The following is a 19,389-nucleotide window of genomic DNA, read 5'->3' on the forward strand; positions in this document are numbered from 1 at the left end:
CTGACAAAGCGCCGCTTTCGATATTCAGGACCCCCGAGAGATGCAACAAATTTTATGAATTGTTTAGAATGCATTTAAATCCTGATGTCATGCTGACACGTTCTGCTTGATGAGCGTTAACACACCAAATATTCTACCAGATCCTATTTTCTCCATCTGCCTGGTAACGAGATAAGAACGGCTTGTCAGGGGACTTTCCTACCCATTGGGAGGGGATCTTCAGAAATGAAGAATGTGGGCAAAAGGCAGGGCGTGGGAGGGCTTTGATCAATAAATCAGCACTGTAGAAAATTGTTAAACGCTAAGGGGAGAGTGGATCTTGTTTTATTTAACGGCTTATCCCTGTGAAGTTCTTTACAGCTAGTTGGAGCTTCTCCCTCGTGGCTCGGGGTAATGGACACACTGGTCTTCCGGGATGACAAATTTCTGTGAGTTACCCTTTGGTTACTGATTACTTATTGGTGGAAACTTCTCAATGTATAGCTGGGCAACAATAGTCTCTTTCTAGTATTGGATGGACCAGAAAGGATAAAACCTGGGTCATCTGTGTGCATTGTCTTCGGGACAGGAGGTGATGGGAAATCCAACATTTTTGGTTGGAACCAAAACAGAGCGAGGGGGAATCTTTAACTAGGGACACTCACTTTGGTAATGTTTCTCAACCTTTTTGACATGGAGGAACCTTTGAAATAATTTCAGCTCCTCAGGGAACCCCTCCTATAATTACTATATCCCCAGATCACAGTATATTAGTGTGGTGGTCAGTGGGAAGAATTCCTCTTACATTACTGGCCATTGGGAAGAATGTCACCCTTACAGATAGCCAAAAAGATCATTGGTGTCACTTATTTCTGACCTGAGAGGTCCAAATTGCCTAAGGAACCCCCAGCAACCTCTGGAAGACCCTGGATAAGAAACACTGATCTAAGGGATTACCCAACTTTGTCAGAACAGGGCGTAATGGGAATCTCACCAAATATTATGCTTGGGGTGAGTTTATGGGGATCAGCAGATGGTGTCCTTTGCCTGCTATAAAATGTGTCCCTGCTTCTCAATTTACAGAGTTACGTAGGGAAGTTTTGCACATTGTTATTTCTATGGTAAGGTAGTTTGATAGTTTGGGCTGTGTTCATCATAACTGCACTTAGGAACAATGCCTAGGGCAGCAAAGTCGTCTGCAGGAGCATTACAAAATCCTCAAAATTTACAGAAGTTTTCTTATATTCTTTCCTTTTTTTCTGGTCAACGTTATAATTTTGATTCTTCTTCAGCGAAAGGAATGTAAAAGATGTAAGGAGTCAGAGGAATCTTTGGGAAATCGTTCCATTCTTTTCCCTCATGGGAACCAATTATTGCAATGAAAACCCATAGACCTGGAAAATTCCAACAAGTGAATGTTTGAATCCCTGTTTTATAAATAGAGCCATCTGTGGTTTAGGAATCCCTCAATCCCTTCTCTTTGTGTAAAGAATGATGATTGGGATGAAGCTTTCTAAAAGGAGAGATTACCTGGTGCCTCCAGTGAGTGCAGTTTTTGATAGCTTGGGATTATTTTATTGTTGATAATACCTAAATGTAGCTTTTAGTTCATTGGATTGGGATATGACCTCACATTGGCACCTGAGCCCCAGCACCCAGACGGCTTCTTTGGGGGTAAACTGTGCCAATTGGCTTTCCCCCATAATTGGCCTTAGATTGTAATAATGACATATGACTATGGTGAGGACATTAGATTGTGAGCTCCTTTGAGGGACAGCTAGTCACATGACTATGGGCTTTGTACAGCGCTGCGTAATATGATGGCACTATATAAATACTGGCTAATAATATTGTGTGTGTACATATAATTATTTTGCATAGTCAATAGGTAATGCTTTATTGTGTAAATAACTTTAGCTAAAATATTTTTTTTTTTTTTAATTGGATGGAACGTTTGTAACTTTCCCCAAGCTTCCATTGCTGGGTGGATTTCCCTTCACTTCCTGTGTAGTAATCAGGACAGGAAGTAAGGAAAACCCAACCCAAAGGCACCAGTTAATATCCAACAGCCTACGCCTCATCTTTCCACAATCATTATCTGTGCATTGGAAGGGAATAAACGAGACATTTCCTCAGTTTGTCTTTGTTTTTAATTTTTATACAACCGTCGTAATCTACATAGTTTTACAAAAATGAAGATGAGATAATTTACATTAAAGATGTAGAGACTCCTGCCCAGGTGGGCTTACAATCTACAGGGTCAGGGATCATAAACCAGTGCAAAGATACATATTTATTTGTGATCCCGATCTTTGGGGAAGGGTGGGGAGGTTATTGCATTCTGTAGCAAAGAGGCATAGACTAAAACATTTCCCTAGGGAGCGAATTTCTGGGCAGCCTTGGGGTACATTCAGATGATTCATGATTTATATTAATTTATTTGTCTGGAGTGTGGGGGGGTTAATAGTGATCCCCTAAAGTCCTATGACAGGGGTTTGCAATGTCAAGAAGACGTTCACCCTGAAAGTCAGGACTATTTAGAAGAGGGACACGAGGCAAGGAATGGCAAGGAATTTATGGCTGATTTGGCTGGAATTTTGCTACTGGTGACAACGTTGTGAAAAAAGTATCATCTGACTACGCCACCCCCTATTCTGCTATGAACCATTGATAAAGAAAAGGGGGCACAATGAGTCCAGTGCAAGAACCAACATACTCATTCTACTTCTATAGGTGTGCAGATATAACTAAAACCTGCACAGGGGTCAGAGGTCCGGTAAGGTCTGACATTTGCTCTTTGCATGGTCTGACCTCAGATTCTTGCTAATGCCCAGTCATGTCCCATTCCCTGCAATGGAAGGAGCTGTAAATGGTTTCCGTAATTGTATTCACCATGTGAATTTCAATGCATAAGAGAAACATTAAGCATGAAAGAGTGAAATCGAAATGCAATGATTTCCCCCCGCCCCCTTTACTGCATGTTATTGAACAGAACCTAATCCGGGGTATTCAGCAAAAAGCTCTGACAGAGCAGCGAGGGTGTACAAATCGCAGTAGCCCTCAGCAACTGTCATGTATCATCCTTTGCTGATCCAGAAACATTGATTATAATGTATAAATAATTCCGATGCCCAGAAGTGCACCCGGGCGGGATATATACACCACTTCTACACATAGAAATCTATATATTTACACTCGCATATGTACATAATTTGGGAACAGCTGCTACATACAGGCACATCTGCTACAAGCTGCTAATTACATCTCTCTGCATCTTCCAGAGCTCCCGCTGTGCCGCGCTGTATGCCATCATAACCCTTTCCCTGCTGCCAGCCTGGTGGAGACATGGATACCCGCCCTGATACAGGAATGGCCTTGGGCTGAAAGGGGCGGAAACAGGTGCCCCAGGAACCAAGGCAAGAGGTAAGCCAATGACAATGTATTGACCAAGCGTGTTTAGGCCTAGCACAGAAGCTTCAGGAAAGAAACAATAGTAAACGGTTTGGGATTTTGCTCATTACCCCCTGATCTTATACCATTCACCTGATCCATGTGCATCAAATATTGCCTCTTTCCTGTGTCGGTTTTTATGTCCGACCTCATACCGGAATTGCTATGTTTCAGGCTGTATATTAAGAAATGTGAAGAACAGATGTAAGCCTTTATCAGCAGTCCTGGTACAGTGGCTTGGCCCTTGTATTCATGAATGGTGCACCCTCCTTGATCCAGGTGCTAAGCACTTGTCCCCAGGGTAAGCTAGGGTCCAGTAAGCATTTGCCACTGGAGGTAAGCAAGGTGATCGGCCTCCCTGTAACTGCAGCTGCAGCCATTCCTGCAGACAAGGGCTTAGAATCCATTGGCAGGTACAGTTAGGCCTTTACAGAACTGATGCACACAGCAGTAATCAGGCATTGGACAAATCCCTCACAATCCAAAAAGAACTTTCCAAAACAACCCTCAGAGTTGTTCCCTCTTTTCTAAAATAACTAAGCCTTAAATGCTCATCTGACAAAATAAAAATTCCCCTAATGGTAGCTACAACTTCAGACACAATGACATTGGCATCATGCTGTAAGAGAATTGGCACTAAAAAAGACCCGCAATAGCCAGGTCCCAGGTTTGGGTTCTGACAGCTTCACTAAAAAAGTAAAAGTAAACCCTAAAGGAAAAACGATTAGTTTGCTCTGAGCAATGAGCATCATTAACACAGAGTATATATAGTCAAGTAAAATGATAATTTATCCTTTTTTTATTGTATTTTAGTGCTGCTAATCTATTGAAGTTTGTTTGTGGTCACCTCCTGCGTGCATTCACATCATACTGGCTATATGACAGTGGTCTTCCTAATCTGATCAGAAGGGAAATCAGCAACAATGCTTGTTAGATTTCTGATCAGTAAGAGCTAGCAAATACGATCAGAGTTCCTATCATTTTTTTTTTTTTAAGGGCGGAATATGGCCTACGTGTGTAGAGTGATTTGGAACATGTGCACCAAACTGGCCCAACCGGTGCACCTTATTTTTTCAAGCCATTGACTGTAATTAAATTGGAGTTCTATTCAGAAAAAATGATTGGAGAATACATTGCTCCTCCGCCAATTTCCCAACCTTTTTAAAATATCTCTATTTTCTTTCATCACTTCCATTGACTATCTTTAACTTTGCTACCATATAGATTACAGCAGAATAAGGATGTGGGGAATTCTATTGAAGCCCTAATATCCATTAAACTAAAAAGTGTCAGACCTGACCCACTCTTAATGCTTTTTTGTACAGTACAAATGGAATAATGGCCACCTTGGTCATAGAGTCTTTGCATTACTGAAATCCCACCACCATCTGCCTATTCTGGGATCTGAAACATCCCTTAGGGGTAGAAAGAGAGACTGGGGAGAGTTTTAAAGATTCCTAAAGAGCTGATAAGATGTAAGAAAATATAGCCAGTGCACCCATCCACCATGTTTATTATGATTCTATTACTACAAAACCTTTTTTTTAATCCACCAAGAGCTCCAATCCTGCCCATTCTTCTACTAAAGCTCCATATACAGTGAGGGAAAGAAGTATTTGATACCCCGTCTATAATTGTAATGGTAGGTTTATTGTAGCTGTGAGAGCCAGACTAACAACAAAAGAACCCTCAAAATCCCAGTGCTCAAAAGTCAGGGCTTGATGTGCATTGTAATGAGTGAAATAAGTATTTGATCCCCTATCAACCAGCAAGATTTCAGGCTCCCAGGTGTCTTCCCTGTATGCAGGTAACGGGATGAGATTAGGAGCACCCTCTGTAAGGGAGTTCTCCTAATCCAAGCTTGTTACAGTACCTGTATAAAAGACAGCTGTCCACAGAAGCAATCAATCAGATTCCAAACTACCCAACATGGCCAAGACAAAAGAGCTGTCCCAGGATGTCAGGGACAAGATTGTAGACCTACACAAGGCTGGACTGGGCTACAAAACTATCGCCAACCAGCTTGGTGAGGTGACAACAGTTGGCGCGATATTTCGCAAATGGAAGAATCACAAAATAACTGTCAATCTCCCTCGGTCTGGGGCTCCATGCAAGATCCCCCCTCGTGGAGTTGCAATGATCATGAGAACGGTGACGAAGCAGCCAAGAACTACACGGGGGGAACTTGTCAATGATCTCAGGGCAGCTGGGACCATAGTCACCAAGAAGGCCGTCTGCAGTTTGCCAATGAACATCTGAATGATCAAGAGAACTGGGTGAAAGTGTTGTGGTCAGATGAGACCAAAATTGAGCCCTTTGGCATCAACTCAACTCGCTGTGTTTGGAGGAGGAGGATCTCTGCCTATGACCCCAATAACTCCATCCCCACTGTCAAAAACGGAGGTGGACACATTATGCTTTGGGGTGTTTTTCTGGTAAAGGGACAGGACACCTTCTCCGCATCAAAGGGACAATGGACGGGGCCATGTTCCATCAAATCTTGGGTGAGCACCTCCTTCCCTCAGCCAGTGCATTGATATTAGGTTGTGGATGGGTATTCAAACACGGCAATGACCCAAACACGGCCAAGGCAACAAAGGAGTGGCTCAAGAAGAAGCACATGAAGGTCCTGGAGTGGCTTGGACAGTCTCCAGCCTGGTTGATAGGGGATCAAATACTTATTTCATTCATTACAATGCCCATCAAGCTCTGACTTTTTAGCACTGGGTTTTTGAGGGTTCTTTTGTTGTTTTTCTTTCTCTCACACCTACAATACCTACCAATTATAGAATGGTCAATTATTTGTCAGAGGGCAAACGTACAAAATCAGCAGGGGATCAAATACTTCTTTCCCTCACTGCATGCTAGATAATGGTCACTCTAGACTATTGGTCACTGTCTTGGGCTCCGAGTGGCTCACTAAAAGACTTTTTTTATGGCACAGAACGCAGCAGGGTGCTTCACACTTGTTCTCCTTCCTCTCCTCTGCATAGAGCTGACTGTATTCCTTCTTCTGTCACTGGAAACTATTACTTTGTTTTCAGCAGCAGAAATCCAGTGTTTGCGTTTAGCCGAAGGTCATGACTTCTTAGACTTGGGGCATAAGGCAATGGCAATGTCCATCCTGCTAACCAGAGCACCTGAGTGGCCAATACTGGCCCTCTCCTCAGATAACAGGATGGCATCTAGACCAAATGTATCCCTGAAGTTTGAGAAGTTGAGGCTTTAATTACAGAATATCTGCTGGGAGACTCCAACATGGGTGCATCTCAGCTCTGTAACCTGAGGAGCTCCAGGTAAAGAGATTAGAAACCATTAGATTGCGGCTTCACAAAAGCACCTAAGTGCTTTTACCGGAAACTTTTACTTGAAAAAATTGTAACCCAATGTGGACTTGCTTGGTGTATCGTATAGTTTACTCTGTATTCCTATGTCGCTTTGAATCGTTTGTTCACTGCAGATTTGTACTTTGCCGAAGTGGTTTTCTGTATGTTAGGGAATCGTATTGTGTGGAAAGCAATGTGAATAGAAGAAGGATATGGAACGCAGTGCTTGGGAGCGTATAGGAGGATGAGATCAAGAGAAGTTTTAGAGCGTGGAGAGCTTAGAGAGGAAACAATGCAATAACAGCTCAGAGTTTGGAGAAGAAAAGGAGAACATGGAGGGCAGCTGAAGTTTAGAGAGAAGGCAAGAAAGGTCAATGTTGGAACCCAAGAAAAAAAAAAAAAAAAAAGAGGTCATGGAGTGTAGACAGAATACTCAGGGCAACTGGGTAAGCTGCACCCCAGCATGGAAAGGAGAACTGGAAGGGAAACTTAGATCAGGGGTGAAGGTGCAGAAGGTGACACCCCAGCACTGGCAGAAGGACTGGGAGGACAGCCTAGAGAAAATGAAAAGGGTAATTCTGGTAACGAGAGGAGGACAATTAGGACAGCCTTTGTAAAGAAGGTAAGAGAGGTACCCAGAAATTGTGGCCAGAATACCGAGAACATCTCAGAGAAAGATGGTGGAAGCTGCACCCCATTATGGAGAGGTGGAGAACCGGGAGGGCAACATTGAGCCTAAAAAGGATGAGGAGGAGAATGTAGAGGGCAGCACAGATCAAGAGTGAAGCTACACCCCAGCATGGAGAAAAGGGGGCACAAAGGGAATCCCAGAACCTAGGAAAGAGGGGGACTGGAAAGCCAGAGCTAGAGCACAAAGAAGTAAAACTGTGACAAGCAGCCTTGAGTTTTTAAATTACATAAAAAAAAACTTAGTTTGACAACCGCTGAGCAGCATTACCAACTTGAATGTGAAGCTTGCAGATGTAATGAGTTTATATATCTTCACTGTATACAAAGAATTGCAAACTCCACAGTGAGTTTTCCTCAAGAACATTAACTAATAACATTTCTCTGAATCCATTTACATATTTATCTATAAAAACTATACCATTCTGCAGCCTCCCCTCCCTTGTAAAGAGAAGAATATATTAAAGTTAATCGATGATGTGGTATTGTCAGCAGCCAATCGGAATATCCAAAAACCCAAACGCTGTCAGCAGCCTTATCCCCAAACCCAGGCTCATTATTTTTATTTGGGCGAGATAGAAGCTGTTTATAACCGAGGGAGCGAATTAGATTATTTACATGTTGGGAGTGAAACGCGTTGACGGTTAAAATGCCTGGTGAGAGGCACTGCCAATTACACAAGTGATAGCCTCCTAAACAAATCTGCTTTCAGTGCGTTTACGATCAGCCTCTCGTGTCAGAATAAGATGATGATGGAACTGGAGTCGTTAGGTGGATATAGCCAATCTCAAGGCACAAGTGTTGCTGTTGACATTACGAGTATCTCCAGAATTTTAATGGCTGCTCTCTGAGCAACCATAACCAAACAGCGGTGGTCCTTGTTATTGTGTCTCATAGGGGGAACATAAGAGCCACCAACCCAGTTTCAAAGGCCTTGTTTAGCGCATGCCAATGAATGCCATCAGAAACAGTCAGGTTCTATTTCAGCCATTCTAATAAATGGGATTCAAGTAAGGAAGGAGGATGAATGCAACTGAGCAGTTTAAAGTAGACAAAACCCTAAATACATGACATGTAGTTTGCTAAAGCACTGTAGATCAGTGACTGTCGCCATGTTTTTTTTGTTTTGTTTTTTTTTTTTACAGTATTATAGTGCTAGGATGTGTTGACCATAGTTAATGTTGAAGGTTTGGAGTCCATGTTACCCTTTATTAGCTAAAAAAAAATATAGAGCACATCTCAGGGCAAGGATTTTGGTGCAAGAAAAGTTACAACAGAAAATAAAGAAATGGGTCAGTGTTTATAGTGTTTATCAATGTATTGCCATTTCTCGAATGCAAATAATGAGCCTATTTTTTATTCTTCTACAGGTGACTGACTCCCCGACTGGCTTGAAGATGCAAAAACCATGAAAGCCATTGCATTAGGATTTCAGAACCTGAGCCAAACATAATGCTGACCAACTTTATTAGGCTCCAAAGAATGGTGCAGTTCAGGATTCCTAGATGCCTCATGGAGGGGGTAAGTGGGACTTTGTATCATTTTCACTCAAGTTAAGGAGTTTTGTATTCATATTGGATAGGGTAGGGGGTTGGATTCATATTGGATAGGGTAGGGGGGTTGGATCGCCTTTCAACCATTTATTGCTGTCTTTGTCCCATTGGGTGGATTCTACTTCTTTGTCTTGGTAACCATTGTCACAAAAGTGATGCGAAATCCAACATTTGGAGCAAGAGAAATGGAAAATCTATCAGTCAATGGGGATAACTCCTTAAAAATGGGAATTTTGAAAGCTTTTCTCTCATTTGCTGTTGCATCTTCAGGACAGGAAATTAAATAACCACAGGGGTGAAAAATAGATTTAGCTTTACATACACTTTTATGGTCCATTCACACTATTGAGCTGCCACAATGCATTCCCAATGGCCCTCCATTGGTGGACTTGCATTGAATTGCAGTATGAAGCAGTTTACCACTGTAATGCTATATACACAGCTTTTTGAAGTGTAAGGCAGCCAATTCCAGTAAATTGGACTACTTTAATGGAAGACATGTTACCAGGCAGGATAATGAATGTACAAATGAAGTGCAATAGTTTGAATTGGCCATAATAACTCTGAACACCAACTAGTAGCACCTCCCTAGTAAGTAATAATTTATAGGTATGGAGATACAGGGATTTCGGGACTATTTCCTGTCCAATCGTCCTCCTTGGACTCCTTGGCTAGCCTCCTTTTCTTAGAGCTGGCATCCTACCGTACCGAGTGTAACATTTTGGGTTTAAAGTAAACCTGTCAAGAAACAAAGGCTGGCTATGGCCATGCAGTTTTTTTACCCCAGCAAAAAAAAAATCTAAATCTTAAAAAATGGATACATCAGTTTTTTAAATTTTGGCATTGGCAAGATTCCTTTTTTACTTCCCTGTAGGGACAACAATACCCTATATGGCCAGACGTATGTGGACCTCCCTTTCAATGATGGAGTTTATCAGTAGATGGTATTGTGAACACAACCACATACAAAGACATTTTAGACAATTGCGCTCTTCCATTCTTGTGGTCACAGGCTGGTGAAGGCCCAATAATGCTCTGCCATGACTGTGCCTAGCCAGCTCCATAAAGACATGGGGTCACCAGTTTGATGTGAAGGAACATAAGCGTCCTGCACAGAGCCCTGACCTCACCCCTACTGGACACGTTTGGGATGAATTGGATGAGACGATTGTGAGCCAGATTAGTATATGACCTCACAAATAGGCACAAATTCCCATAGACACCGTCCAAAATCGTGCATAGGTGTGATGGGGTCCACAGACTTTTGGCCATGTGAGAAGTTTCACTGCCACTTCTAAACATTATTATTCACTCTTCAAATGAAAGTAACCTATAGATTTAGTTTACTGGTTCTTTAATTGCCCATAAATAAATGGAACGGTCCTATAACATACCTCAACACACTGGTAGATTGTACTGACGAGAGGAGCGCTGGAAGACAAAGTGCAAATGGTCTTTTCATTTTCATCACATAAGAAATTGTTAAATAATTTACCATCTAAATGCAAGTTCAAAGGGGTTCAAATTCCAAACCAAGAGCGGCAATATTCCTCAAAGGCCATCTGGGAATTTTGTACCCAACAGAATGGGGAACCCCTCGGAGGCTATAAGAGGAGTGGGAGCTGCCACATTAGCAACGTGCTGTCTGTGTCCCCAGATGTTTGGCCGCTGCTATTGGAAGGATTGAAATTCCGATAGCCAGGTCCACCAGACACTATGACCACCGACGTAATTTCCTTTCGATTTGCGTCCCTGGCACATGGCCGGCTTCTAAACCAGACGTCGGGGTCCTCGGTCATTTCATAAATAGAGCCGTCCTCCTCTGTAGTGTCCAGGGTGCTGATGTCTCCTTTGGACCCTTCTCTGGTAGACAGATGGTGGCCGGGCAGGTGCGACGTTCCCTTTAGACGATACTGCAGGAGGATTCCCTTTCTCCGTGATGGGGGGAGGTTGTCGGAGGACGGCTCCTGAGCCTGGCCATTTGCAGTTTCTCTGGGTTCAGATACGGCCACGCTTTCCCTTACATCCTCCGTAGAAGAGCCTTGTTCTGTACGCAGGGCTTCAGGGGCCATGGTGCTGCAGGCTACGGTGAGGAGCTGGACCGGGCCACAGTGTCCATTTAGCGAGACCATTCCTTTGCCTGCTCCAAATGGAGGAAGATAAAAAAAAAAAAAAAAAAGAGCTGTCAGGACATTTTAAAGGGTCATTTTACCCAAAACCCAAATAGGACTTTAATAGGGGGTCATTGAAGTGTACAAAGAACTCAACTAACATTATCATAACAGCAACACCCCTTTGGCACATTTCCAGGGGTTTAGTGGGACAGGTACGCATGGGCACGCCATGCCCTCACACTTTGAGGCGTTTACATAACCATATTGTGCATGCACGCTCCCCGTGTATAGTACCGTAATCTAAAGCTGTGAATACCCAACAGTTTCTCAGGGCGCCCATCAGCTATGGAACATACCACAGTCACTGCATGGGGAGGGAGATGCATGTAGATGTTCAAGAGGCAGAGCGCCTTTGATTTCCATACGCCTTTGATTGCCAAAACATCACTAAATCAATCACCCACCCTATTATTTTTTATACCCTGTCCTCCTGTGCCAGAGTAAGAAGTGGGGGAAAAATAATTTAGTCCAACCATTCTGAAAGCAACTGGCTGCTTTAGAACACATTTTTAATTCTTCCTATACCTGCTGATAATTAACAGGAAGTGGTGGGAAACTCTTTAACACAGGACACTTGGAGGATAAGAAGAAGTAGGTAGAATATGGTTTGACTTGGACAGACTGAAGTGCGGAGTTAAAAATAAGGTTGGGGGGGAATCAGAATTTTGGAGGTAATAGAAGCTTTAGGTCCAAGAATGGAAAAGGGTTGGAGCCTCCATCTAGGTTTTACTGCTATGCGCCCACTGAGGAATTCTCTTCTCACTTCCTATTAGGACGACGGGTAATCAAAGGAACAGAAAATTCTCTCAAATGTGGAAGAAAGCGAGAACGTAGCACTTAAGCAAACAGTTACAAAAGTCAGAAACTTACCTGTAATTTTGGGGATGCCCTCTAACTTTGGCACAGGTAAAGTGATCAGAATGCCAAGGTCGGTGCCCACCAACAGCAAACCCTGGCATATCATCAGGGTGGTGACCCTGGGATTCTTCTGGCCTGTGGAGAGAGAGGATGTGGGGTAAGATAAGATGGGTGTGCAGATATCTGATGCACCTTGTAGTTAGGTTATCATTTTCCTTCAGAATAGAGAAAAAGGCCCTCCCTTCCTGCCGGGGACAGACATGTTGAGGGTGTCAGTTTGGATTACGACTGATACCCGATGATTATCTCCAGGCAGGAGCCGGGGAGAGGGGCCCTGGCCAATCTGTGATGTATTGTTAGCTGCACACTCGCTATCTCAAACATCCAGCATGACATCCAACCCCAGGACAGACATCAAGCTGACATCCCATCACCGCTAATTATCTATTCTGTGCTGCCCAGACAAAACATCTGTTTATTAGCAGAGTTCCAACTCACCTGGGGGCTCCCCGCTTTGTGCACCCGCTATGGTACCAGGGGAAGAAAGAGAAGGGGGCAGAAACCGGCCAGGGCAACAGTAACCCTTCCGATTCCTCCAAAATCATACAACAGACAAAATTATTGGAAGAGAGAGAGATTTTGTAGATCAGTTTAGATTGGTTGCTGGTTGATCTATGAACTGTTCAGAGAGATAGAACACTCTGAGATAATTATTATCATCCTTAGAGGATTTGTCAGATCCTAAAAAACGGGCCACAAATAATATTTTTATAACATATCATCTAATTGGTAGGATAGCAGTCTTTCATGTTCCTCTTATTACATAGTTTTATAACGTGCTGATCCTGCCAGAAAATACTTTTTATTTTGTTCTGTAATAAGGGCAACGCTTTTCACAATGCAGCAAAGCTGAACAGCAGCATTGCCACCCATATAGTCCATGATGGACAAGAAGTTTGTAATAAAGATTTAGACTGTTGATGAGGGAGATAGTCCAGGATAAGTGTATTGATCAAAGTGGTCACAAAGAAATTTGGACGCTCGGAATACCGGTCATTGTAGGTGTAGGTTGGCTAGTGTAGCTTTTTCACACTGCGTTTGCACAAAGCTTGATATGAAGACTAGTCTGCAGATAAATCTAAATTTTGACATTTGTGCTTTAGTATATTCTATTAGAAAGGTTGCAGAGTTCAGTTTGTAATTTTTGCGTTGATGTTTTTTTAATGGATATTATGGTTGTGTGACGTGTATCGATTTTTGATAATGGTACATCCTTGTGTTGTGGTGTTTTTTTAGCCTAACATAATATGCACAAATTATGATGTATAAACCCTTTTTAAGCTTAAATCGTTGTGAAGTGATAAAGAAAAGTCAGGATTGGTGAATCCTGACTTTGAATTCTTTTCTTCTACTGTCGTTGGAGTATAGCAGCGAGGGCAAGCCGGCGGCAGCCGTCCAAAAGGACGGTTTTGCATTGATTGCTCATTGAAACAGAACCCCCAATTGCCATTCATGGAAGTAGCATACCCACCACTACTTTGGCCACGTACACACACAAGTGGCAATCAGGATGTTTTAAAATACAAATGACAAGCTCAGCATTACACCAGCATGCAGAAACTTAAATCATGTAAAATATAATGAACTTTGGATTGTAGTATCGCCCCCTTGTGGGCTTTAAAGCTCTTAGCATTTGTTAGAATCAGATTGAACCTACTGCAATACATTCACATGTCCTTTCATCTTGTTGCAGGGCAGGAGATTTTTTCACCCGCTCCAAACCGAACTGGATGGATTTAACCAACAAGTTCCCCAGAGGTGCAGAATCAAGAGCCGAGGAAGAAATTCAAGGCAAAGACTAATTAATTTTCAACCACCCCCCCCCCTTCGTTTTGCTAATCAATAGTAGTAATTAAATCCCGGTTACAATTCTACCTGCAATAAACTGCGACTATGTCATTACCAGGCACAGCGAAAACCGAACGCAATGGAGCAGAGCGCCATTCCAAGCCCGGGTTACTAAGCATGACGCAGGCGCTACAACCAATTTCCCAGGAGGAAGGGGAGCCAGTCAATGCGCACGCCTGGCTGACTTTACTCTGTTTACTTCTGATAAGCTGCTGGAATATCACCAGTTCTGTACAGCGCAGAGATGCCGCTTTTTAAATGAAAGTGGCATTTCAGATATAAAAAAAGTGCATTCTACAGCTGTGACGATCTAACAATGGCTCAGGAGGCACATGTGACTAAGCAGGGGAAGTTAGCGGTGTTATCTGTCCGAACATAAGCTGGCCAAAATAAACTTTTGGTTTAAATGAAGTTAAGTACATTCAAGGTGCTTTAAAAGAAAAAGGAGTCCTACAGGCGGTTTTCTTTTTAATGCAGCCATAGCCGAGGAGAACAGTTGTCCCCTGCTGGTATATTGCATAGAAGGAGCCTTGCTCTATGCGGAGAAGCATTGCTTTTCCTGCAGAGGTCTGATATGCCCCCTATTTGGGTTATTACCAGACAGAAAGACACACCCCTGCGGAGTCGGAGTTGGCACCCTCCAATCAGCAAAGCTCATGTTCTCTATTGGTTGGAGGGAGCCTGCTCTGACTCTGCAGGGGCGTGTCTTCCGATGTCCCAGCCATAGAGAAATCTCTCTGGCATTACTGCAATCACAGATTCCTATACCATGTTGTGTGATCCAACTGTTCATCCTTTATACCCTTTAAAGCATATAAAACGGGCACAAGTAGCCTAATGATTCAATGTATTTAATAAATGTTTTTTTAATACTAATTATTGTTTGTTTATTTGATTTTTAGTCACAAGTTTCCTTTTAGGTGACCAACACACAATGGGTTAACAAATAGCATATTAGAATTAAGTCACAAACATTTTTATTGCGATTTTGTGCAATGCCTACAGCACAGGCATAGTTCAATGTACATGAGTAAGAGGCCTTTAGGCTATATTTGTGTTTTATTGCACTTTTTGCACTGTATGGCTCCAACCCAGCATCTTCTAAGTGATATCCACCCCAGTGTTAACCTAGAAATTTTTTTTAGCTGGGTGGGAACAAATTGTAGGCAGGTGGCAGCCCCTGTATTGTGACCAACATCTTCAGTAACCACCCCAAAAAAGCCGGGTAGTTACTGTAAATTGCTGGTTGGTGCACCCAGCTAAATGAGGCTGGGGAAGACACTGCACCCATGTATGCCTCACCCATAATAAAAGTACCCCCGTCTTACCTGCACCTTGAGGGGCTCTGTCTCCAGCACGGTCACTCGATTCCGACAGCTGGCCCATATGCAGTCATCCAGGGCCAGCAGGGCATGGACGGGGCTCGTTCCTACCCGCACAATGGAGGGGGTTTCGGGATCCCATAATCCTCCTGGGAGGAAACAAAAGACAGGATTGCAGTAAGCTGCCACTAGAATGATGGAGAATGAAGGAGATCTTCCAGTTCTGATGGAAACTGTAAAATTTGGAGGGTTTGTATATCACTTTGTGTCACCAGAACAAGCAGAGAAGGTTGAATCCTTCCTGCAGGGACATCATAAAAAACCTGGCAGTGGTTTTATCACTTCTCTGCTCCAAACAAAACAAACTGAGTTTTCAATAAGCTTTATGTTTAAAATAATTGGAGGTGATTTATTGATGATGATGGTGGAAAAACAAGTTTATCCTTGCACAGGGTCCCCATCTGCACAGCAAGGGTTAACGGATCATTTTGCCTGGTTCCCTATTTCTTGCTCCTCCAGTAGCTGAGCTCTCTTCTGGCATTTAATGTTGGAACTTGGCCAGGTCTTCTGCTGTCTCCCATACAATACAGGACTGCTGGGTCCTTCATTGTAGAGGATGACATCAGAGAGCTGTGATTGGTGAAGGAGCAAAGGGAAGAGGCATCAGGGGGTCTGGCTGCATGAAGAGGAGGAAGCCTGCAAGAATGGGGGATATAGAGGAGTAGTCTTATTCTGTCTCCTAAAACCCTCCCTACTTCCCATCACTTCATATCTCCCTTCCTATTGTGTGAGACTCCCCACCACCTCCTAGATTGTAAGCTCTTCAGGGCAGGGTTCTCTCTTCCTCCTGTGTCACTGTATCAGTCTGTCATTTGCAACGTCTATTTAATGTACAGAGCTGCATAATATGTTGGTGCTTTATAAATACTGTTTATTAATATTATTTTATATTATTATTATTAATAATAATAATAATAATAATAATAATAATAATAATAATAATATAACCTTGTCCATCATCTAGATGAGCAGGTAACCCTTACAGAACATAGGGTTAAAGTTTTTCCCACTAGGGGGATAACTGATCACATGACCAGATTGTGGCATCAGGTATTTGTACAATCCATCAGGCTGTAGGGTCAGATTTTGGGGGTCAGGATAATGCTTCTGTCCGTCTGAAGGACTACAGATGGCTCAGACACTTTCTACTTTGGGCACAATCCCATGTGTTCAGATTTTGGGAGCCAAGTCATTCTACAACTTTTTAATAAATATGGCTGCCAAACAGGGAATATAGAGGAGTATATATATTCAGAGGAGCAGGTAACCCTTACAGTGCATAGGATTAAAGTTTTTCTCAGTAGAGGTCATCGTTCTGATATTTCTTGTTGCCCCAGAAGCTTAGTTAGCACCTCACCTGGATTCTGTGGGTACAGCGCCAAGGTCCCGTCTTGCAGCCCCGCACACAGGTGTTTGTAACTCAGCCTCAGGCAGAGGACAGGCTGCAGCCCCGGGCTCCTGAGTGCCATTAGACAGGTGGATCCGGTGTCAACGCTGCTATACACCAGAATGCTGCAAGAGAAAAGATGGCTGTTACATAGGGAATGCGTTCTGGGGGCCTATCATGTCGCGTGTATAGCTGAGAAATAATCAGCTTTATCTGTCGAGAGATGTAAAGATATGAAACTCTGCAAAAACTCTGCACGGGTCGTCTTCCTCCTCCCTTCACCGTACAACGCAGTCTTCATTTATTATTCATTGCAACAACACTGTTATACATCCTGATACAAGCTCATATACCTGTCTGGAAAAGGAAGATAAACTGATCCAGGGAATGGCGGGATGATGGTGGCGCTGCCGGGGGGGGGGCACCGATCCTATTCTGCTGGGAGTGCCAGGCTGATTATAACTACAGGCATGCATGTTCTAATAAAAGATCCCGCTATAAACATGCACCCTGCACATGCAAATACTTGATAGTGAACATTCTAATTTGAAAAGTATTGAAATCCCTAAACCAGCAGCTACACAACATTTGTATCTGAATATTCAGCCCAGGGTGCATAGTGAATACTTTGGGTTAAAACCTTTCCCTCTCCCCAGAAACTGAGGGGTATGAGTGATCCAAAACCATAATGCACCCTTCTTCTTACCTCCCGTCCTGCAGGCCCACACACACGGCCGGCTGCACAGGGGTAAACGTACAATCCTCTTCATTTTCAGAGGCCTCCTTGGCGCACACATTCTCCACGCACAGCACACAGGATGGCAGAGGAAAGGCTTTCAGCATTCGGGGGGAGGTGTGGTTCAAAGAGAAGATCTGGATTTGGCCAACCCCACCTTCCTGACCACCTCCGACCTGCAGAGAGAAACCAGAGGTTGGGGTGAGCACCTGAGACACAACAAAGACATCAACATTGTCATAGGACCATGCCACCTAAAATTCGGCCACCAATGGTAGGATCTATACTATGTTTTCATCCAACTCTCACCTGAGCAGGTGTGCAGACCCCAGAATTCAGCATAGGGATGGTTGCAACCCCTTATAATGGGCACAGCAGGTGTGCAGACCCAGAAACTCAGCACAGTGGCAATGGAAGCTCCTTATAATGGGCACAGCAGGGGAAAGCTATTTCTCAGGTGAACATTAATCCACCTACCCACCTAAATCTGATTTCTATTAGAACAAACTTACCCATAAGTAGCCCTGAGGAAGCGACGTACTGACGGATGAGAATCCCAGAAGTGCGCTCTGTACCGGGGTGTGAACAGCTCCACCCAGCTGCAACAAGAACAGATAAGTCAGACTGAAAGAATAGCAGATTGTGTCCTGGACATGGTAATGGGGGGCAGGTGGGTGTGGGGGGTAATAACTGTGATCACATGACCAGAGTGTGGCAAATTGTAAAATGCCATCAGGCTGTGAGGTCAGATTTTGGGGGTCAGTACAATGCTTCTGTCCATCTGAAGCACTACAGATGGCTCAGACACTTTCTACTTTAGCTTTGTGCAATGGACAGCAGTCCCTCCCTTTGGATGTTCAGATTTTGGGAGTCAAGTCATTCTAATAAACATGGCCGCCCAACTGATTAGCTTCACATGTTTCTTTTCAGCATGATGGAGAGACCCGAGTCTGAAAAGATAAATTCTGATATACAGAGAGATGAAATGGAAATGGGGGGGGGGGGGCTATTAATAGCTAACTGCCCCCCTCCGGCAGCCAGAAAAGATATTAAAGTATCTATTGGAAGCCCCCGGTCACGTCCCCATCCTCCGCTATCCAATTTACTTCACATTATGGAAGATTGGCCACTGTGTAGCAATTACAATTTGCATTAATTTTCCTCTCAAGATGATGAAAGAAAGATTTAACCTTGTCAGGATCTGAACCCGACCAGCCAGAGTCACAAAGTACAGAAAATACGAGGCCGGAGGTCTCCATTCTCTGGATTCACAGGGCACATTGTTTATATTGGGGATATGTCCCAGGTGTTCGGTAAAGGGAACCTGTCATCATATTCACGTATTAGCAAGCTACCATGTGTCAAATGAACACGTCAGGTCACATAACTACCGTCACCTGATTGTCTCTATCAAGCCCGTCCTTTTCACTCCCAATAAAAATGTATTTTGTGGTCCTACAAAGCCCAAGAATTCCGACCTTTGAAGTTTTGTTATGCAGCCTACAATCTGACCGGGTCACAGCGGCTCCTCACCTGTAAGTCAGCTTTGGTGGAGAAGGCTGGCAGACGGCAGACCAGAGTGGGCGACCAAAACGGAATCTTCATCTTTTTCTCTTCTTCTGGGCACAGCCAGCCGGGTTGGTTCTCCTCTCCTGGGGAGACAGAGAGAGAAGGTGGAGAAGAGGCAATGCATGGAGGGGGGGGGGGGGGGGGGGAGAGAGAGAGAGAGAGAGAGAGAGAGAGAGGGCACCGGATGGAGGGGAATCAGGAGAAATAAGAAAATAGGAGAGAGAGGAGAGCCGAGAGAGAGACACACAGAGAGAAGAGGACGAGAGAGAGAGAGAGAGAGAGGGGAAAAGAGAAAAGATGGAAGAGAAGAAGGGGAGTCGAGAGAGAGATGAGAGTGAGAGAAACAAGAGAGAGGGGAGCGCAGAGAGAGACAGACAGAT

At 43.7% G+C, this 19,389-nt stretch overlaps 1 protein-coding gene across 1 annotated transcript in view; it reads right to left on the bottom strand.

Moving 5' to 3' along the window:
* Window positions 1-10,332: 10,332 nt before the first annotated feature.
* The window catches only part of ARHGEF10L (Rho guanine nucleotide exchange factor 10 like), a gene marked incomplete at its 5' end in the record, with an annotated part of 22,255 nt that continues 13,198 nt past the window's right edge, over window positions 10,333-19,389 (bottom strand). Inside the window, 8 exon segments of the mRNA XM_072426744.1 lie at window positions 10,333-11,135; window positions 12,040-12,210; window positions 12,526-12,620; window positions 15,238-15,406; window positions 16,675-16,829; window positions 17,411-17,616; window positions 17,953-18,039; window positions 18,974-19,092. Of these exon segments, the coding sequence (XP_072282845.1) occupies window positions 10,600-11,135; window positions 12,040-12,210; window positions 12,526-12,620; window positions 15,238-15,406; window positions 16,675-16,829; window positions 17,411-17,616; window positions 17,953-18,039; window positions 18,974-19,092 (1,538 nt within the window).

This window comes from Pyxicephalus adspersus, chromosome 11 (assembly GCF_032062135.1).
Source record: "Pyxicephalus adspersus chromosome 11, UCB_Pads_2.0, whole genome shotgun sequence".
NCBI classification, from domain to species: domain Eukaryota; kingdom Metazoa; phylum Chordata; class Amphibia; order Anura; family Pyxicephalidae; genus Pyxicephalus; species Pyxicephalus adspersus.